The sequence below is a fragment of the Amyelois transitella genome, chromosome 9, assembly GCF_032362555.1.
Source record: "Amyelois transitella isolate CPQ chromosome 9, ilAmyTran1.1, whole genome shotgun sequence".
NCBI lineage: Eukaryota > Metazoa > Arthropoda > Insecta > Lepidoptera > Pyralidae > Amyelois > Amyelois transitella.
In genome coordinates, this window is record NC_083512.1 from 1,561,419 (window position 1) to 1,583,897 (window position 22,479).

Genomic DNA, 22,479 nt, shown 5'->3' on the forward strand with positions numbered 1-22,479 from the left:
CGATTGGTTATCGATTCAATCGTTAAGAAAGAAAATGACATATAAGCAATGCTGCCAACATTAAACAAAAAATCTATAGTCAGGTGACGAGCTCTTGTGACAGTTCTTGTAATAATAAAATTCACTAAAATTTGTTTAAAAATCCGTAAAAATGGCCCTACACGCAGCTATCAAAGGAAAACTAATCAGTGTTATTGGTGATGAGGTACTCCTTCTTATTTTAAACGAAATTTTATGTTCTATGCTTGATATTTGCGTTGTACATTTGTTCTTGGTATATTTGATTGTTTAGCATGTATAGCGAATAAAAATTATTTATATATTTCCAGGATACTTGCGTAGGATTCCTGTTGGGCGGTATTGGAGAAATCAATAAAAACAGACATCCTAACTTCATGGTTGTTGACAAGAGTGAGTACATCATTGTTTTATACAACCAACAATCGTCCATTAATATATTACTCTAAGCAAAACAAAACGCTTTCCACTATTGTATACGAACACCACACGATATTTACTTTATACTAAGTTGTGATCTACACCTTTTACTAAATTGTGAAAATGTTTTTATAGACACACCCGTGAGTGAAATTGAGGAGTGTTTCAAGAGATTTGTGAAACGCGATGACATCGACATAATCCTGATCAACCAGAACGTCGCGGAGCTGATCAGACATGTGATTGACGCTCACTCGTCACCAGTGCCAGCTGTGCTTGAGATTCCATCGAAAGATCACCCATATGACGCCAGCAAAGATTCTATCTTGCGTCGTGCTAAGGTGATTAAAATTATAATTTACTTTATTTGAATGGTCACTGTTAGAATAGGCTTCGAAGGAGGTACTTAATGAACGTTTTTGAGTCTAAGTTTTTTGAAAAATGGCTTTTTAGATTTGTATATTTTTGATTTACAATAGCCAAGTCATGTTCACTTAGAAAATTGTTGTCTTAAGATTTAGAAGGACATAAACAAATTACCTAGATAAATTTTAATGACAATATTTGTAGTCTTAAGTAATCTTCTGTTATTGTCGTAAGTATAATTCACTTTATTACACTTATATCACATCAATCAAAAATCATGTCATACAAAAAAAAAATATATTTATATTATTGTTTTTTTTTTCCAGGGCATGTTCAACCCAGATGACTTGGTACGCTAAGTTAGTGATATTGCATGTTTTTGTGGCATATGAAGCCCGGCGCTCTGTAAATACGCCAAAAAAGGACAAACTAACTAACCACTAATTTATAATCACGTCTTAAAGTTTGCTCTCGTATTTGTCTATGATATGACTCTTGTCCCAGTAGCTATTAGGCTCAAAATTTTAAAATTATTGTAACACATATTTTGAGACGTGATTATAGTTAAAAATTGATTGATGTAACTGTTTCAATACAATAAGTCTGTTTTCTGTGTGCAATTTAAACTAAAGCAGTTGATAATACATTCCACAGCCAATTTTTTTTTCTTAATTTATAATCTGTTATGTGCTAAGAACACAACATTTATCCTTCCTTATTAATGAAATTGTTTTATGTCACAGAGTATTATTAATCTTGTATAGATTTGTTGATGTTAATGTTAAATAGAATATAAATTATTCATCCAATTAAATTGTTTTATTCTTTGTTTTTGCATTAGCATGATTTTTGTGAAGTTTTTCAGGAATTGAAGATTTTTTTACTTCTATGAGAATACTAAACCTTGTACAGATTGTGGTTAATTTTTTTTTTAAGTTTGTGATGAAGTGTTGGTCCTTGATGCAAGCTGTTTGTCGTTTCGTTTCTGTCGTTTCGAGTTATGAAGGTAGGCGTGTTTTTTTTTGTTTAATTTTTTATTACCTTCATGTTTTTCTTATTCTTATTTTAATATATTTTCTTTTATTTTATTTTGCAGTCTATGTTTGGAGCAGACAACTACAGTACCTAACTTATTTATTTTTATCCCAATGATATGTATATTATGTTAAATTCCATAAAAAATAAAAGCAGCTATGTTATATTATACAAGTATTTATTTTAGTAATAACAAAACTTAAAATTAATAACCTAATATTCACACAAATATACAAGTGCACACAACCATAGAGTAGAAATGGTAACATAACAAATATTTGGTATCAACGAGAAAATAAATTACCCGTAATAGAGAACTAATCGGTGTTTTTTAAATTAAATTTTTAAATATCGATTTTTTTTTATTCATCGAATTCGTTGACTTCGTTGTCGGCCTTCTTGTGGCCACTGTGTACCCAGTCCCATTTGGAGTAGTGGAGCTTAGTCTTCTTGAATTTTGGATTCTTGGAGGTGATGCGGACGAATACGCGACGGCCGAATAGTGGCTGCAGTTGTCTGAAGTTGTCCACGAGGGGAAGGTTCAGGTTCGAGAGGAGGCCACGGAAGTTGTCCATCTGAAAAAGTATAATAGTCTTAGTTTTACAATTTTATTACTTAAATTCATTGTTTATTTTTGTTCACAATCTAAGTTTTTTTTACCATGTCCAATCATTTCATCAATCCTTCAGATAGATAAGCCTGAATGTAATGAGTTTCTAAAATTAAAACCCCAGTCTTAGAAATTTGGCAGATCATTTTCGCAACCATAGATAACTTTCGGCCAGTTTGAAACTGCTGGCTGGAAATTAAAAAAAATATTCAAACCTGGAATACGGAGATCGGGAGGTAGTCTGAGAACACAACCCACGTAACAGCTTCGGCGCAAGGTGGGGTGGTCAGGGAACCCTTGTAGGTGTAGAAACGCTCAGTATCAAGACCGGAGAGAATTGAGGAGAGAGAGAAGGTATGAGGCAGCTTCATGGTGGTGTTGTAGTTCTCAATAGCCGACAGGTTCTTGACAATGGGAGTGAGCAGTTTGGCGTCGAATTCTACGACCTGTAAAGAAATTGTGTCATTAAGATGTTTTGCATATTCAAATAGGTAGATCTTGTAATGCAGTTTTGTTCTTTGATGGATAGAAAAAACAGTTGCTTGAGACTTTTAGTTTAGACTCAAAAATGTTTTATTAACGAAGTTATGAAGATAAAGCTTTTACAGTCACTTTTGACATGATCTTTTAATTGATTTGCTGCATTATGATCACGATTTTTTCCCGAAGGGGTAGGCAGAGACTACATCTTTCCACTTGCCACGATCTCTGCATATTTCCTTCGCTTCATCCACATCATAACTCACTCCATGCAAGCTTGGCGATTTCGGGTACTCTTGACCTGACCCTTTGCCAGGACCAATGGTATGCAATATAAAACTACTTACAAGTTTCTTTTAAGATTTCGCACTCCAAAACTTGAGTATCAAGCACTTTTTAAAAAAATACTTGATCACATTATGTCCGTGGATTATTAATTTAATTAGATAAACTTTAATGACCTGGTAGAAGAAAGCCAGAACGCAAAGACCATCAGGGTGCTGCAGGGCTTCGGCCAAGTTCCTGTACTTCTTATTCCTATGGATGATGTGCATCTCAAGCGGTAGACGCATGTCGTTGAGCGTGTGTTCTGAACCGCGGTTGTTCTTGTCACCCCAGTGGAAATGAAGACCTTCGAAATTCAAAATAAAATTTAGATTTGTTTTATTAATATGACAAAGATGAAAGATTTTCATATACCGAATATACAATGCGTGGAGCGCGAGGCATAGACAAGAGCAATATGTTTTCCATTCTAAATTTAAAAAAGGTCACTTTTTTTAAACGGCTCGTATTCTAATACAAGGCTGCTTATGTACCTATTATTTTTTTGATATACTTATATTATTTATGTAAGTAGAATGGATATGAATTTTTATTTACCTTCAATCTCGTATTCGTTGTCAAGGGGACCTCCGAAGATGTAGGGGAGACGGAAGCCCTTCTTTTCCTCTTCGGAACTATATTTCGGGATTGTTAGAGCCACTGAAAAAATAAGTTAAAATTTCTTGATACAGTCATAATAATAATATCTTTATCTAACACTAAGTGATCTTTTACTGAAATTTATTTTATGCCCGCAGGGCGTTCTACATTTATATTTTTTCTGATATTTGTATTTCCATCATCAAGCCATACAGCTGAACATGCCCTTTCAGTCTTCACTGTTAGCTATATCTACCTCGCAAGGGATAAAGACGTGACTATATGTACGTATTCCATAAATACCCCACCAGAATGTCCGTTATTCGTGATCGTTAGCGGCCCAGGCAGTGGGTTCTGGTAGCCGATGAGCTCCATAGCTGGGATGGATATGGGGATGGCTTGTCGGGCTGCGATGGCTATGGGGGACTGCTGACGACCGCCGCAAGCCGGGTGGAGTACCGCCCATCGCCGCTGATCTGACGCCCTGTACCCCCAGCCGACGACTAGGGCGACTGGAATTTAAAAAAAAATAACATAGCTACATACTCAATGTGTGTAATCTGTGTTGTATTTATTTTTTTTAAATTAAGAACCATCCTGGTCGCTACCTATAAGGTAAGTACTTATCCTGTAATGTAGCTTCATTTTTCAGTTAGAAAGTTTTGATTTACCAAATGTTAATTACCCATACAACAAAGTGAAATATAGAAATTATTATATACTATTTATTACAATAGGTATTTGTATCACGCGTTTGAAGGTTTCAAAACATTCCCAACAATTGTGATGGTAGGTAGTTAATAGCGTTCAATTGTTTTACTTTCTTGTGAGTTTCATGTTGTCAAAACAATGATTTTCGTTCATGTTTTATTTTCATAACAAATTATTAATTGTTTTCCTGTCTGCCGGTTGCTATCCTGCTTCAATAATATCACATTCTACATTTAGAAACTGTAACTTGGTCCTTTGTCCTTTTCATACAAGGACTACTTATGCTTTCTTATTTTCCGATACATTTTCTAAAGCCACGGTTTGTACTAGATAAGCATATAATCTGTCTACATTAAAGATGAAATAAATCTATACAGAAATTCGAAATTCAAATCTTTTATTCGTTGACGTCAAATAAATTACTTAAAACGTAAGTTTGCTGTCGCTTCCTAAGCGTCACTCAGTGCAGAAGAAGCGGTTACAAACTGCACTGCAGCATTTTCTTCAACTACGTCAACTTCACAAACAGAACACAATCCTATTATATAATTCAGATTCTTTTATATTAATCTGACATTCTATAAAATTGTAATGAGTAAGATTTCAGTACTGGGTATATGCCCAATGCCCACAAACCCCACTTAGAAACGTTTAGGTACCTAATGCAATAGTTGTAAAATCCTTAAGTTGCCTTCTACGACCAAGCTGGATTGTTCCTATTTTCAACTCAACGGTTAACACAGGAATTAGCCCGAGTGATGTAATCCTTTAGCTATCCAACCTTATTCCTATCACATTTTTTATTAAAACACGTGATTTCCGTTTCAAAATAACTGCCTTATTAATGAATTGGTCGTAAAATGACAATAAAAGAGTAATTTACACTGCCCATCAAAGTTACGTGCCAAAATTTCAAATCAATACTATGAAACTAATAAATTAATGTTGCCAAAACATTATGATTCCACATGCGATTGCAAAACTTAGAATCTATAAGCTTTTTATATGACTACCGGCTCCAGATTTATACAAAATTATGCATAATTTATGCGCTAAAGAATTTATTACATTTTTATAACTCGGCATTGTCTTTGTAATATTTTGTCGTTAATTTATGGTTATATCGCATTTGATTACAATAATTGAGTGCAGAAGAAATAAGAACCTCTTTATTCAAGTCGAGGCAGTAAAGATAAATAAATTGAAGTTATTTCTGTGAAACTTATACAAATATGGATGTCATAAATAAAAAAATATAATATTAAGCTTTTGGTTTTGGCGTAGCAAGAAATATTTTAAGCCTCGTAATATGATTATTAAATAAAAAAGTCTGTAATAGTTTCACGATGCATCTATTAAATAAAACAGACAAATATTACGAAGGATTATCTAAACGAATTTTAAAGGTCAACACAGAAATTGTGTATTACCTAGACAGATTTCAAAGATTACAATATCTATTATTTAGTGTTAGAGATGACCTCAAATTTTAGTTTGATTTTGTTATTAACGTTAGAATTGATGCTTTTAAATATTTCATAATAACTGTTAAAGGTGATTTTGTAAAAAGATGCATCATTTTCTATCCTTTACAAAATCTGAAATGAAAGTCATACATACTAGAAATTTATTAATTTTTTTGTCATTAGGTAAATTTTGCTCCAAAAATATGTAAACCCTATTTTTATGAGAGTTATAATTTTATTTATTTTTGCCTGTGTTTAATAATATTATGGTAACTTTTATTTGTACAATTTGTTTGCAATTAACACCGGAAGTCGATTGATATCGTTTAACCTAAAAATCTCTTATCTCAGATCAGATGACTTGATCTTACCTTTAACTAGTACATTGCCAAACAGTTAATTAGCAGTTTTAGTATGTCGCCCGACTTGACAAACAGTATAAAGACCAAACAAATCGTGTTTTCATTACTGAAATTAAATATTAAACAGCGCCCTTTGAAATCTGTTCAAACTTATAAATAGTTTTTCTACATACTTTATGTTAGTTTACACTTTTGTTATTATTTCATCAAAATAGGTAATTTCGTACAAGTATTTTTATCAATTGTAAAAATTTCAAGAATATTATAGGGCAGGTGTACAAGAACGAATGGCCGCGTGGTTCCATTTTATCAGACGAAATTATTTCCTAATTTTACGTGAGACTGTTGTGAAAACCATAAAATATTGGCTGCAATGTCTATGTACTTCCGAAATGGTGTAAACAAAAAAAGTCAGTGAAAACTTGACTTCCGCAAATTTTCCGGAAACGGAAAAGGGTTTTGCAACTTCTAAAATAAACGCTGTTGACGATGATGTTCTGAGAAGTTTCTTTTAAATAAGTACTTATGCGTTAGAAAATAGTTTTAACTTTATTTTAGTACATTTTATAAAATCGATAGAAAAAATACGATAACCAATTGAAATTAATTACAACATAAATATTGTCTATGCCGCAGAGTTTCCTGTGGCAATAGAAAAAGTATTTATTCAGCCAAAACATGTGTATCCAATATGTGAAAATGTGGTAAACAACAAAAAAGGTTGCAGCCGTGAAAGCATGCGATTCGGATGTTTATGCAATCCAATGACGCACAAACAAATGTGTTTGTATGAAATGCATAGGCATGCAATACAGATCTAAGCTGGTTTCGTTCTATGTTTATCTACATAAAGTCTTTATATAACATAACTTTTGTACGAAGAGAACCGCCTCCAATGAATATCCTCCTTTTTTAAAGTGTGAAATTTCTTTAACCTTCTAAGTGTCACAAACACTTTCAAGAAAACCGCATTGAAATTGGCTCAGTGAGACGCGAGATAATCGCGGAGAAACATACATACACACAGGTCAAACTAAGAACTACCTTTTTTTAAAGGCAGTTAAAAATACAAGTCTCGAACTCACTTTAGGCTGGCTCAATACAATTTCTCTTTTATTCATACTTCGTTTACGATTTATCTTTCCGAAAAGGATCATGCCTATATATATTCTGAAGTATATTTAAAAATAGCGTTAAATCTTCCGCTTGTTTTGTTTTCTAAATATCTATAATTATCTGTCTAATTGTTTCTAATTGGCGATGCTAACTCTAACAATAAAAAAAACAGTCTATGTTACTTTTCTGCCCTTTAAATTTCAAAACTTTTTTTTAATATTTTATAATTTTCTAACACTACGACACATGATTGTCATAATATATGTATATAGAACTGTTATTAAGTATGAAATATATTTTCACACTTATTAATTGGAAATATGTATTTTTTTTTTCTCCGAACTCACCATTTGCCGCCAAAAATACTGCCGCTAATAAAACCGAAGCGTTCATTATCACAAAATTATTTTTTTATTTTTAATTATATTAATTAATGATATAAGAACTAATTGATGATGATCCTATCGCGCCGGCGACAGTTTATATACTACACAAGAACATCTTGACCACTGCGTTTTCAATAGCACGCCGCGACATGACGTGAGAACCAACCCTTCGGATGACTACTCGTCGGATGAAACCATTAGAACCGGGCTTACCCGACCCACCAAATTTTTTATTTGTCATTTATTCAAAATTTTTAATCTGTAACGCTGATTTATTCTTTTGAAAATGGAATTCCGCGCATTATTTTCACAGTTTTCTTTCTTTTCTACATGTTAGACATTAATAGTTATTTTACGGTTTCAGATTTTGTTTTTTCTGAATTATTCCATAATATTAAGCGAAAAATATAAATATTTTTTCTCGTTTTTTTTTTTCATTTCTTCGTGCCAACGAGATTTGTCAATAGTTATAGGTTCCTAGCATTTTAAACCTTTTACCATTAAAATCAAATGATTCCTGTGGGTTTACCTAAATAAATATTGAACACCCTGCTGCCAATTACAAGTCATGACCATAAAGATTAAAAAAATATGTTTGTTAGAACTTCAAGAAAATATGGTAAGCCTTGAGACTATCCTATCCCATATAAACAATAAAACTAAACTTTTAAAATAAGTTGAAACAAAATCAGGACAACTGTAAATTTGTAACGATATGTGATTCATTTATATTTCCTTAATATTCAACAGAGTTTATCCCAATATTGTGACGTAGAGGTATGTTTCCTGATTGATGCATGACACATTACATTACGTGTAAATTACTGTATGTTTTCCCATAAATTAATTAACTCTATGGTTCTTTTCATAGGACTCAAATATTTCATCGTCATGGAGTCTTAATAATTGTCTTGTGACTTTTGGCTCTGGTTACCCCGTAATTGATAAATTTATTTAATATAATGTCTGCGTATGTAAAGGTAACAGTGATTGTTTAATTTTTATGTTAATCAAAATATGTTAAAAGATGGTTCTTTATGTGGCCTAAGAGAACATTACGAAAGATTTTCCAAATTTCGGCAAGAACGGAAAATGACGATATTTGGACGAGCAAATCCGCGGGTATCATCTAGTCATATAGTATAAACTTATTGCAATTCAATCATTTAGCATTAATCTCTAACCATCTCAGTTTGGTCCAAAGTTTCGACTGGCAGAGAATGACTTGTGGCATTAAGTCCACCTGTTGTACATTTTACGCACATAACATTTAAACAAATAAATTAAAAAAATAATATTTTTTTTATTGTCACATTTTACCCACATAGGTACTCAAATAGGCTTAGCATTAGACGGGTTAATCCTTCAACCGGGCGGGTGGACCGAATCCCCGAACAATAGAATGATAACATACTGTCGCGATGATGTAAATCATTGGGCTATCATCTAAACATGCCCATTGATTAGTAGACAAATAAAAAATAAAAGAGATGTAATAATAATACGCCTGTAAGGATTGAGTAATGTTACATTTTAAACATTGGAAGGCCGTGGGAGGTAAAGGTCTTATATTTTTTTTTATAATTTTTTTTTACAATAACTGATTTTGATTTATTAATAAATTCGTATTAGGATTTTTTTTTTAATTGCTCAAGGTAAGTGATTACCACAGCCTATGGACAACTCCATTTTCTTTGATTCTGAACTCCATTTTGAGATAAATATTGTGGATTACAGATCAATATTCAGTGGATATTGTAGGATGCGTCTAAGAAATCACTCGGAAAAAAGAAGGGCATCGGATAACCCCAAGGCGAAATTATTTCACAGCACATACATGCTATCACTCTTACTCCATTTAAAATCTTTTATTTCTTAGATCATTTAACCTATTAATAAAGATTTTTTTGTTGGCTTAATCTTTATTACGAAAAAGTCATGTACCATTTGTATTTATGTAACCGTTTTCTTGTGTACTTTAGTTTGAGCGCTAACCGATTCTCTTACAGTGTAAGAAAACCGACTACGTGACCGGTAATCAGACAATATTGACTGACTGGCCGGTTGATTGGAAGAGATCCCTTCAAAGGATAAGTCCGCCATTGCAAGTGATTTATTTCCCTTATTACTGTGTACTATCTATATGACAATTAACACAATTTCTGACAAAAAAAAAGATATAACAAACAAACAATATGGGTTAAGGTGGCTGAGGTCAGATGGGAGGATCAGGGTTCATGGTCAAAGGCGCAACCCGGGCTCCTCTTCAGAGCGGTGAGGATGTAACCAGGACCAACGCCAGGAGGCAGAAGAAGATTATTTGTTTCACATACACACATACATATGGTCACGTCTATATCCCTTGCGGGGTAGACAGAGCCAACAGTCTTGAAAATACTTAATGGCCACGTTCAGCTATTTGGCTTAATGATAGAATTGAGATTCAAATAGTGACAGGTTGCTAGTCCAACGCCTAAAACAGAATCCCAAGTTTGTAAGCCTATCCCTTAGTCGCCTTTTACGACATCATGGCATGACACGGCACATTATTTCCTCATATATTTTTCTAATAATAAATTCATAAAAATAACTTCGTAGACGCTTGTAGCATACGCGTAGAGATACCGCTACGAAATTCTACGAGATGGGATTTGTCGTAGAGTTCGTAGCAAATAAATGACAAGATGTTTGTTCGTACAGTAAGTTTTTACAATAATTTCAATTCAATTCAAAATCTCTATTGCATATCATCATAAAGTAAATCAGTTGAATTACAGTTACTGCTTGCATTTCCGCCGTTCCATATTTTTAAAATAATATGGAACGGCGGACAGGTTTATATCAGCTGTTATGATGAATATAACAATAATAAAAAAAAATCATATTATTTGGAGTTGATATTGATTTTTTCCATATACCTAAAATCTCGCTTTCTATATCTTTGGTTATCCGTGTCTATGCCCTCTTAAAAATGGTAAAACAAGACTTAATAAAGATTATCGTTATTTTTTTTTATTTTTAAATTATCTCTCATCACTCTTACCTGCGACGTATTTATATGTCTCAGGATTAAAAAAAAACAGCTATCAGGCTTAAGGCTCTTTGCACCGAGAGGCCGACCTCCTTATGCATGGCTACCTTTAAAGTTACACATATTATAGTACTTATATATAATCACGTCTATATCCTCTGCGGGGTAGACAGTGCCAACAGTCTTGAAAAGACGGATATGTAGGCCACGTTCAGCTGTTTGGCTTTATGATGGAATTGAGATTCAAATAGTGACAGGTTGCTAGCCCATCGCCTGAAAGAAGAATCCCAAGTTTATAAGCCTATCCCTTAGTCGCCACCACACTGCACTGCCGGGAACCACACGGCACTGTCTATATCCCCTGCGGGGTAGACTGTGCCAACAGTCTAGGAAAAACTGATAGATTTTAGCTAGTTAACATTCGAATTGTGACAAAGTCTTAAGTTTGATAAAGTCTAAATTGAAAAAATCCTGAGCAACATTTTAGAATGATTTGTCATTATGTTTTATTACTTACAGATTAAATTATAATTAACTCTTACACGGTAGTTTGTTGTGGTACAATTTATAAGAAAATAGTCTGAATCTAAAAGTAGTTCGATACATTCCATCTAATATTATAAATGCGAAAGTAAGTTAAGTTGTTTGTTTGTTGGCCCTACACATGTAATTTACTGACATATACATGACATTTTGGGTAGGTATATACCTACATACATATAATTAAGAGTCTGGAGAAGGGCATAGGGTACTTTTCATCCCGGTAAAAACTATAGTTCTCATGGGATTTGCCAAAATTTATTTTGTTGTTGGCGCTAAACTGGTACGTGAAGGAGGCGGCGCTGTATTTGCACGAGTAGGTAGCGCTAAATACCGTCCGTAGGTCATTATTGACTTAATCTACCATCAAATGTTTTCATGTAATTTCGAGTTTTTTGTTTCTACCAGAGTTGTGAAAATTACTGGAGCGATCTCACTCACTCTTATCTTTGCGAGTTCCCAGTTTCACTCTCAGCCACTTAATTTCAAGGCCTGGAATCCGCTTTCTAACTTTTAATATGAATAGGTACCTGTGTAAGTAATAATTCAATAAATAAAATATAAGTATACTGGGACACATTACACAGATTGAGTTAGCCCCGATGTAAGTTCGAGACTTGTGTTACGAGATACTAACTCAACGATACTATATTTTATAATAAATACTTAAATATATAAACATCCAAGACCCAGGGCCAATCAGAAAAAGTTCTTTTCTCATCATGCCCGGATTGGATGGATGCCCATGAACCGGGATTCCAACCCGGGACCTCCGGTGTTACAGACAAGCGTATTACCGCTGCGCCACAGAGGCAATAATTAAGTGAAAATGAGTAGATATTTATGACATTTGACACAGATAATAAACATTCAATAACAACATAATGCATCGTTCAATTCAATACTGAAAATTCCCACTCCCCGCCAAAAACTGTTCTTAAGTTTATCACTTACACCAATCAAATGATTACAATTCTTATACCGTACATCAAATATTTATCCACAAACAGACAAGCGTGGTTTGGCAGCCATAAATAATGTTGCCAGGTTAATTGTTAATCGTCTGTATTGACGGTGATCAAGACGTGTGCTTAATATTTAATGGCTACAGGGGGCGTGGTCAATAAAGCGTGGTTATTTTACAGAGGATGGCAAGTGCATTTCCGTAAACTAAACTCTGCTTGTCATTATACAAAGTTACATTACACTTATACCGAGTAGACAGGAAAAAACTCACAATACTCAGACTCCACGTTTAAATTTGATTGGAATTGAGTTTGAGATAATTTTCTAGCTCGGAAGAGGAATCCCAAAGTAATTTCAGCCATTCCCTTGATTAACTTGTACAATCTAAGCGGAAGAAGCTTGAACTTGAACTTGCAGACTGGTATAACTATGTGGCGTGTGGTCCCCGGCACCAGTAGAAAAAAGAAAAGCACTAAGTACCTACTCCATCTCTTTCCCATGGATGTCGGAAAAGACGACTAAGGGATTGGCTTATACACTTCAGATTCTTCTTTTAGGCGATCGGCTAGCAACCGGTCACTATTTAAAACTCAATTCTATCTAACGAATAATTAAGACAGAATTTAATAGAAAAATCTATTCTCTTCACGTTTGGCGCCAGACAAAATTCGAATAAAAAATATTCGCTTAGCGCATCTTAAATCAAGCATTAGTTAAGGCTCTGCCTGCCGAATCACTCCGTGGATGTCGAAAAATAGGCTTCAAAACATTCAACATACATTAATAGGTACATACTATCACGTCTGTCCTCCGTGGGGGTAGGCAGAGACTATAGATTTCCACTTGCAGACCTCTCCCACAAAAAATTCAAAAAAAATATTTGAAGGTAATTCCTCAACAGTAGGACAGAAATGGCTTGAAAAAAAAATACAGCTACCATAGAGCTCTGAACGTCATCATCCTAGCGCTTGTCCCGCTGTAGAAGGAGCCTGGGGGCGCTTGCAAACCACAATCCAGGATTAAGCAGCAACACGAAGTGACTTCGCTCTTTGCTTCCGCCTGAACTTCAAAATATAATGAGGAATCTAAAACTTAAGGGCTGAACACACCAAAAGCTTGACATAAACAGCGCAGTTTGATAGCAGGCCCGCATTTCTATTTAATGTGACGAGTTCTAAGAATTCTTGTATTAGAATGCTGCTTCTTACTCTTGAAATATGTCTTATTAATCCGAAAAATCTTCACCTGCCTGAAAAGGAGACCGAGGTGTTCCATAATCCTGTATTAGGTATAAAGGTCCCATCTGACCACCACCAACTTTTGCTGGAGAATCTTTAGGATGATAGGTAATGGTATGCAATGCCTACCTAGGGTTCCCGGCTTCAGTCAGTGGCAAATAATAGTCCAACTGCAGTTCACTTTTTTTATTCTTGAAAACACATTTATACGGTAGCACAAGCATAAATAGTTGAAGCATAGGGTTGAAGGAGAATAGAGAAAATTTACAACACACAAGGAAAAGCGAAAGAAAAGAAACAGTTATAAAGCAACGTAAAAAATGTGGCGCGTAAACCGAGAAATTTTTAGGTGAACAGCGGTGAAGCGCATGCGTGCGTACTTTTTTATTTCGTATGAATTTCGACTGGCGAGCGCGCGACAGCATGTGTATGGTTCCACTGCATTATTTTAATGACGATACGGTAAGAGTGATATCGTATTAAGTAATAAATATATAAATATGTATTTATTTGTGTAACTGTTTTTAATATATTATAAGTGATGTCTAGGTCTTGTTTATGAGTTGTATGTGTTAGGTATAATTTATTTAGTTTGTGTATATGTGCCTACATCACCCCCCTCCAGAGACCGTCAAGGGCGATAGAAATCTGGAAAATTCACACGTCGCCCCGAACGGGTGATATAATCTTTTTGGGTATTAGGTGGGAATATATCGGAATGAGGGATAGGGTCTGCTAAGATGAAAGCAGGTTTAAGTCTGTCTATCGAAACTGTCACCTCTTTGTTATTGTAAAAAATTTTAAAATATTTATCTCTTTTACTTATTACTTTGTGTGGCCCTGAGTAGGCAGGTTGAAGCGAACCTCGTACGGTGTCGTCTCTAAGGAAGACATGGGTACTGGTTGCCAATTCCTTATACACAAAGGGTTTTTGTGGCGCCATGTGATGCGAGGTTGGTAAAGGTCGTAGATGTTCAGCGATTTTTCTTATGCGGGCTGTGAACTCTGTAACATCAGTAGTAGTGGGAACGTCAGGTTCGAAGAACTCACCAGGCAGGCGTAACGACTCGCCATAAACCAGTTCAGTTGCCGAGGCCTGCAAATCTTCTTTAAAGGCCGTTCTTACGCCAAGCAGAACCCATGGCAGTGATTCCGTCCAGCTGCCATCAGCATGACAAACTATTGCTGCCTTGAGCTGTCTGTGAAACCGTTCAATCAGACCGTTGCACGCCGGATGGTAGGCTGTCGTTCTTTTATGTTCGAAGCCCGTCATTTTGGATAGGTATCCGAATAAGGCGGATTCAAATTGACGGCCACGGTCAGTAACGATAACCGTCGGGCAGCCAAAACGAGCTATCCAGTTTGATAGAAAAGCTTTGGCAACGGTTTCGGCAGTGATGTCAACTAATGGTATTGCTTCTGGCCATCTTGTAAACCGGTCAATCGCCGTCAGGCAGTACCTATAACCCTGGGATACCGGGAGAGGACCTACCAAATCTATATGGATTTGGGTAAATCTTGCTCGTGGTAGTTTGTACGTACCGAGTGGAGAATTCACATGCCGCGTAACTTTAGCGCGTTGGCACGCGATACAGGCTCGTGCCCATTCCCTGCAATCTTTCTTTACGCCTGGCCAGACGAACCTTTCGGAGACTAACTTAGCCGACGCGTTGGGACCAGGGTGGCTCAAAGAATGTAAAGAGTCAAATACTTGCCTGCGTAAGACACCTGTCACGAACGGTCTGGGAGTTGTGGTACTTACGTCGCAGGACAAAGGTAAATCACATCCAGGTACTTTTAACTGTTCAAGACGTAGTGAAGATCCTTCCTCAATAAGTTTAATTAGTTCTGGATCAGAGGCTTGGCATTTGGCTAAATGCTCGAGATTAATCGGTTCGCTCAATTCTTCGACGCGCGAAAGTGTATCTGCAACTACATTATCTTTTCCAGATATGTGGCGAATGTCGGTAGTGAATTGAGCGATGTAATCTAAATGTCTGTACTGCCTAGGGGAACAGTTAGTTTTCCTCTCGTGAAAAGCAAAACTGATCGGCTTATGGTCAGTGTAAATGGTAAAATGCCTAGCCTCAAGCATGTGTTTAAAATATTTAATGGCCTCATAAATGGCTAACAATTCTCTATCATAGGGTGAATACTTTACCTGCGACGGGCTAAGCTTTCTTGAGAAGAAGGCCAATGGCTCCCAAACACCGTCCTTTAACTGCTGGAGAACAGCTCCAAGAGCTTTGTCAGAAGCGTCTGTTACCAAAGCTAGCTTGGCAGAGCAATCTGGATGGGCCAGCAATGCAGCATTGGCAAGTGCTTCCTTGCAGGACTCAAAAGCTGTAAGGGAATCACCTGTTAGGCTTATTGGGTGAGAACCTTTTACAGCTCCCGTCAATAAAGCATTCAAGGGTGCTTGAGTTGATGCAGCCCGAGGCAGGAATCTCCTGTAAAAATTTAGCATACCTAAAAATCTCCTAAGCTGACGGATGTTGGTAGGAATAGGAAAGTCTTTTATTGCCTGAACTTTAGCATCCGTTGGTTTTGTGCCGTGTTCCGAGATATGGTAACCAAGAAAGGTTACCTCAGATGCACCAAGAACACATTTGGATGTATTAATGAGCATACCGTAGTCTTTAAGCTTCTTAAAGATTATACGGAGATGCTCTTCATGCTCGTCATCCGACCTAGAAAAAACGATATAGTCATCCAAATAACAGTACACAAAATCGAGTCCCCGTGTCATTTCGTCAACAAATCTTTGGAAAGTTTGGCCTGCGTTTCGTAGTCCAAATGTCATGAAAGGAAATTCATATAGTCCGAAGGGTGTGGTGATGGCGGTCTTCTGCACATCGTCCGGATTGACAGGTATCTGATTATAGGCTTTTAAAAGATCCAAAGTACTGAAAATTTTGCAGCCTGAAATGCTGTGAGCAAAATCATGGATGTGCCTAATCGGATACCTATCAGGTATGGTACGAGCATTAAGAAGTCGATAGTCTCCGCAAGGGCGCCAACCATTATCTTTTTTGGGGGCCAAGTGTAATGGCGAAGACCACGGACTCTCAGAGGGACGCGCCGTACCATTAGCTAACATAGCTCGAAATTCGTCGCGGGCTATTTTTAATTTGTCAGGGGCCAGACGACGGGGGGAAGAAGAAACTGGAGGACCTGGGGTTGTGCGAATATAGTGAACAGTGTTGTGTGGCGTAGTGTTTTGTATACCGGCTGGTCTGGTAATTTCCGGAAATTCGTTAAGAATTTTATGATAACGAGAATCACCAGTCAAGATTTTGACAGAATAAATATCATTACAATTAGGTACAGTGGCTATAGAAGATATTGAGGTTGTATTATCAATTAATCTCTTATTTCTACAGTCTACAATCAAATTGTAAAAGTTTAAAAAATCTACTCCAATTATTGGCCTTGTAACATCGGCAACAACAAAACGCCAGCTATAATTCCTACGTAAGCCAAAATCTAAATTAAAGTAAATATAACCGTACGTAGAAATGTTAGAACCATTTGCTGCACTTAAATTAAAGTCTGTTTTCGCACGACGATCACGCAGGGCCGATCGAGGAAAGACGCAGAGATCGCTTCCGGTGTCGATCAAAAACTGCAGCCTTGATGTTCGATCGGTGATAAACAGGCGACCAGTGGAAGAAGGAGGGCAATCGTCGGCCACCATTATCGACTGCCCTTGGAGTTTCCCGCTGAGTAATCACAGGGCAAGATGCAACGATTGGCCTTTTCTCCAAATTTTGCGTGATACCAGCATAGCGGGAACTTCTGGTAGTTGGAATGGGACCGCTGCCTTGATCGGGACTTGCTATGGGTGGGACGTCGTGAACTTCGCTCTCTAGACCGTCCGCTCCTTGTTGTCAAGTCCTGAAGTCTTCTTCGGAGATGCGCAACTTCCTTCTTTAATTCTTCAACCTCGGAAATCTGGTTTTGCTGACTCATTGATGCGACCTTTGGCATTGTCGAAGTCAGGTCGTTTACTCGATCCGCCAGGTCTGCAAGATCGTCGGGATGAGCAGTAGCAGGTTGGCTTGCAAGTATGGTTTGGATACTATGTGGAAGACGGCTAATCCATATAGTTTTTAAGAAATCATCTGGCACATCCAGGCCGGCCAATCCCTTCAGATGCCGTAGAAATTGTGAAGGTTTCCGATCGCCGAGCTCTTCATGCATTAAAAGTTGTTTCAGTTTATTTTCGTTTGATGCTGTAAGGCGCTTTATTAATTCTGCTTTTAGTTTCTCGTATCTACCGACTGCTGGTGGGCTAATAATAATGTCTTTCACTTCTCGGGAATACTTGTTATCGAGTTGGCTGATTACATAATTGAATTTCGTAGCGTCACTTGTAATTCCCGAAATCGCAAATTGTCCCTCCACTTGCGCGAACCAAATTTCTGGTTCTTCAGGCCAGAATGGTGGGACTCGCACGGACACCTTATAAATACCACCAGTACGGGACGAATCTTGTCCGTCATTTTTCTCGTCCGACTCGCGTTCCGTGGAAACGCGCTCCTCGCGTGCATCATGAAATCTCTTTTCCATTGTTCCAGACGGGGTCACCAATTTAGGATGATAGGTAATGGTATGCAATGCCTACCTAGGGTTCCCGGCTTCAGTCAGTGGCAAATAATAGTCCAACTGCAGTTCACTTTTTTTATTCTTGAAAACACATTTATACGGTAGCACAAGCATAAATAGTTGAAGCATAGGGTTGAAGGAGAATAGAGAAAATTTACAACACACAAGGAAAAGCGAAAGAAAAGAAACAGTTATAAAGCAACGTAAAAAATGTGGCGCGTAAACCGAGAAATTTTTAGGTGAACAGCGGTGAAGCGCATGCGTGCGTACTTTTTTATTTCGTATGAATTTCGACTGGCGAGCGCGCGACAGCATGTGTATGGTTCCACTGCATTATTTTAATGACGATACGGTAAGAGTGATATCGTATTAAGTAATAAATATATAAATATGTATTTATTTGTGTAACTGTTTTTAATATATTATAAGTGATGTCTAGGTCTTGTTTATGAGTTGTATGTGTTAGGTATAATTTATTTAGTTTGTGTATATGTGCCTACAAATCTAATCCATATTGGATCATGGTAAAATACTGCACTAGATGAATGTGGCTATTCCTTTAGTCGCCTTTTACGACATCCATTGAGAGATGAAATGGTCATATTCATATGTGGCGGGAACTAATCACAGGTAAGACTTGATACCTAGGTAGCGGGAGCAAAGATATAGGCTCGACCGCCACCAAAGGGAAGATCTTCCACCAGGTAAGGTGTTATGCCTACATGCCTGGGGAACCACGCGACAGACGACGTTAAGTCGGGAGGTTGTATATAAACTCCAATTTGTGGATATTTTGCTTGTGCGATTTAGCATACGCACTGTGATTGGTTGATGGCGTGTGACGTATGGACATAGCCACATATCTAATTGTAATAGACGAGTTTATATCTCCCCTTAAATCAATAGTCTACAGATTGTAATAATGTAGTTATAATGTCTACAGCTACTTACCGCGTTTTACGACCACTATAAATCATAGGGCCTTATTTGTGGGGTGACGCAGGCGCATTATTTTAGATGCACCTTTATTTAAGTGTTCCTACTAGGTACCTTAGAGGAATATGGTGATGATACTAGAGGTCAGTAGAGTACAAGGTCAAACATAAAAATTTTGCACATAGATCTTATATAATTCTAGGTACCTACTTAGTGAATAAATTTCAGGCTCATGTGGAAATGTCCACACATACATAGGGTAGACTAGACAGTACCAACAGTCTCGAAAAGTCTGAAAGGCCACGTTCAGCTATATGATGGAATTGAGATTCAAATAGTGACAGGTTGCTAGCCCCGATGGGCTAGCAACCTACAAGAGGAATCTCAAGTTTATAAGCATATCCTTTCCATCGGATTTTTTTTAAAGTTGTGTCCAATGTTACTACTGAAGGTCTTAAGAAATTTCAAAATACCTAGATACAATTTTTTTTTTGTTTCGTTGAGCTAACATCTTATTAACATATATAGTAGGTGGGTAACCGAGCGCGAGCGGACGTGAGAAAAATATACTAAATAACTAAAAAAAAAAAAGAAAACCGTGTTTATAGCCAATGGAAAGCTCTATTTAAATAAAACATAAAAATAAAATAAAACACTTAAATACTAATTATTTTTTATTATAAAAATAAAGAAATACTACTAATTATACTACAATTATGATCACGTTGATTGGTACCCAAAAACAATCAAAAATACGAATGTGTATCATTTATCCATAACAATCACTCATCACATTCATAAATTCTCGCATAGGATCCTTTAATTACAATCCTAAAAAATAATGGCACATACCCCTCAGTCATTAACTGATCAAAAATTAGTATGGTTTTGAAAAACCAATGTTCTATATTGGATACATTATATTACGTAGTAGTAAGACATTACTAAGGTCATTAAATGTTGACTATATCTAGTAGAAGTGGAATTAAAAAGACTATAGAAGTGGCAAGTTCTGTAAAATCTACACATTTTACAAAAAACTAATTAGGTATAAAAACCACCATCAGTTATCATAATGTTTTCACCAGATCTGGAAGCTTAACAACTGTCTAATTACAATATTGATATAGATTTTTGGATTTCATGAGAAGGTGAGATGTAAGACCACAACCCATCATTCCTATAGTTTCAAGTACAATATTATTTTTCCAATTTCTCGGCATTTATTATTGAGATTTCTAAGATCAGTGGACATTTGTTTTGATATTATTCTACAACATAAAACTGAGATCCCATAAAATTTTTAGTGCAATGTCAATAGACAAAATTAATTTTATTTGTGATGCCATGTTTTTGAAAAGTCAAACTGCTTTACTTTTTTTTATTATATTTTCCTCTTGGCTTTTTTTCCAAAGTAAGCATAGTGTGCTACAGTTCTTCATCTCAATCATTAGATTAGATATAGCAATGAAAATCCGAATTTCTAATGTTTCATGCATAGTAACAGTTAAAATTACTATGAAGAAACAAAACAGTTAGTCAATTAAAAGTCTTAAAACTATGTTAATTATTTTGTACTATTTGGTGGTAGTTACAGCAGTATAAAATGTCAGAATTTCTAAATTTCTCTTAATTTCCTGTACTCTGTTCCTGTTTCTTACAAATTGTACAATTTTATACCGAATCACAGGCTACAGTCAGCGTCCTCCAGCTGCTTTTCCAGTAATCTCTTCATCTTCTCAGGTACAGGTACTCCAGAATGTGCCGGTTTGGGCCTGCGCTTCCAGGTCGGCTTCTTGGCACTCTTCACAACACTACCGGGTAGAGGGACGGACTTGTTCTCTTTGGGTTTCGGCGTAGACACCTTCGGGACTGTGCTGGTCCGTTGTCTTGTATTTACTTCTGTCATATTTTTCACTGAAATAATATGAGAAATTGAAAATTTTGGTTTGCAATATTTATTGACCTAACAAGTAGTTTAAATGCGTTTTAGATATATTGACTGCATACATGCATTTATATCCCTTGCGGGTAGACAGAGCTGACAGTTTCGAACAATCTGATTGGCCACTTTCAGCTGTTTGGCTCAATGACATAATTGAGATTCAAACAGTGACAGGTTAGCCTACTACACTACCTATAAAGACCTACCTTATATGACATCCATGGGAAAGAGATGGAGAGGTCCTATTCTTTTTTTATATTGGTGCAGGGAACCACTGCACCATATTAACTGATATACTGATGACTATATTGACTGATACACACATTATGGGCCCTGTACATATTGGGCCAAGGGGTTTGTGTTCGCAGTATGTAGCTGTTCGCACATTTGCTTATTGCACAATGGCACTTTTAATAGGTGTAAAGTCTGGCTGCAGTGGCAATTCATTTGAATTGCACATTAAACTAGTATGCTGTGTGGTTCCCTGGCATTTTGAACAGGACCACTCCATCACTTTCCCATGAATGTCATTGTGAAAGGTGACTAGGGGAATAAGGCATACATTCATCTTAGTAAGTAATGCTAGGTTTCCATGCTAGCCTGATAGCAAAGAGAAAATATAGTGCGTACCAGATGCTTATAAAGAATATGTAACGGTGTAATAAAACTCTGGTTGCCGGCCAACGCGCTAACTACAATTTGTCACAAGCGTTTCGCGAAATAGCCCTCAACACATTGGCAATGTGTACACATAGTAAAGTAAACGGTTTAATGTCATTTGTAGCCTGTAATGGTATAATGAAAACAGAGTAACAGGTGCTGTTGCAAAATACTGCATAACTACACCATTTTGATTGTATACGAATGCAAACATGCATGCAAGTAGATAATTTAATAACATACCCTTTAGCGGCACCTTTTCAGCTGCCTTTTTAGAAGACATCGTCGACGAAATAGTCTTCTTAACCGTCGAAGTCGGGGTTGAGCGTGTTTTAGAAACAGTTTTTACGATGGTGCGTTGCACTTTTGGCGTAGCTTTGGGGGTATCTCGAGGAGCCATTTTTTCCTCACTTTTAACTTGTAAAAACAAGGGAAACGTTGAAAAAACTTTGGAAAAAACAAACCAAATACAAACAAAGATCGATTAGCTTTCAATGCGATAGGTATTTTCAATTCAAAACGAACGAAATGAAACGTCTTCTGTGTATGACAGTGACAACAACTTGCACATCAACATCATGACATTTTAGTTAATTTTTTTGGCACGGTCATACTTCTTTTTGTATTTACGTTTAGTGTGCTAATTATTTACCAATTAAAC

The 22,479-nt window shown here is 36.4% G+C and overlaps 4 protein-coding genes across 4 annotated transcripts; 1 reads left to right on the plus strand and 3 right to left on the minus strand.

The window, feature by feature from the left end:
* The first annotated feature begins 45 nt into the window (after window positions 1-45).
* LOC106130260 (V-type proton ATPase subunit F) lies at window positions 46-1,618 on the plus strand. Its single transcript, XM_013329067.2, has 4 exons — window positions 46-205; window positions 330-411; window positions 574-779; window positions 1,131-1,618. Exons 1-4 carry the CDS (start codon window positions 152-154, stop codon window positions 1,161-1,163), a joined length of 375 nt encoding a protein of 124 aa, XP_013184521.1. The 5' UTR covers window positions 46-151; the 3' UTR covers window positions 1,164-1,618.
* A 417-nt stretch (window positions 1,619-2,035) lies between these two features.
* On the minus strand, window positions 2,036-7,990 carry LOC106130259 (carbonic anhydrase 7). Its single transcript, XM_013329066.2, has 6 exons — window positions 7,856-7,990; window positions 4,162-4,365; window positions 3,812-3,913; window positions 3,391-3,560; window positions 2,665-2,895; window positions 2,036-2,414 (listed from the first exon to the last, which is right to left on the minus strand). The coding sequence occupies exons 1-6, from the start codon at window positions 7,899-7,901 to the stop codon at window positions 2,202-2,204; spliced, it is 966 nt and encodes a 321-aa protein (XP_013184520.1). The 5' UTR covers window positions 7,902-7,990; the 3' UTR covers window positions 2,036-2,201.
* A 9,375-nt stretch (window positions 7,991-17,365) lies between these two features.
* LOC106132260 (uncharacterized) lies at window positions 17,366-18,241 on the minus strand. Its single transcript, XM_013331620.2, has one exon. The coding sequence runs from the start codon at window positions 18,239-18,241 to the stop codon at window positions 17,366-17,368; it is 876 nt and encodes a 291-aa protein (XP_013187074.1).
* Window positions 18,242-19,893: 1,652 nt separating this feature from the next.
* On the minus strand, window positions 19,894-22,346 carry LOC106130344 (uncharacterized). The gene is made up of 2 exons (XM_013329165.2): window positions 22,062-22,346; window positions 19,894-21,130 (listed from the first exon to the last, which is right to left on the minus strand). Exons 1-2 carry the CDS (start codon window positions 22,216-22,218, stop codon window positions 20,898-20,900), a joined length of 390 nt encoding a protein of 129 aa, XP_013184619.1. The 5' UTR covers window positions 22,219-22,346; the 3' UTR covers window positions 19,894-20,897.
* Window positions 22,347-22,479: the final 133 nt, after the last annotated feature.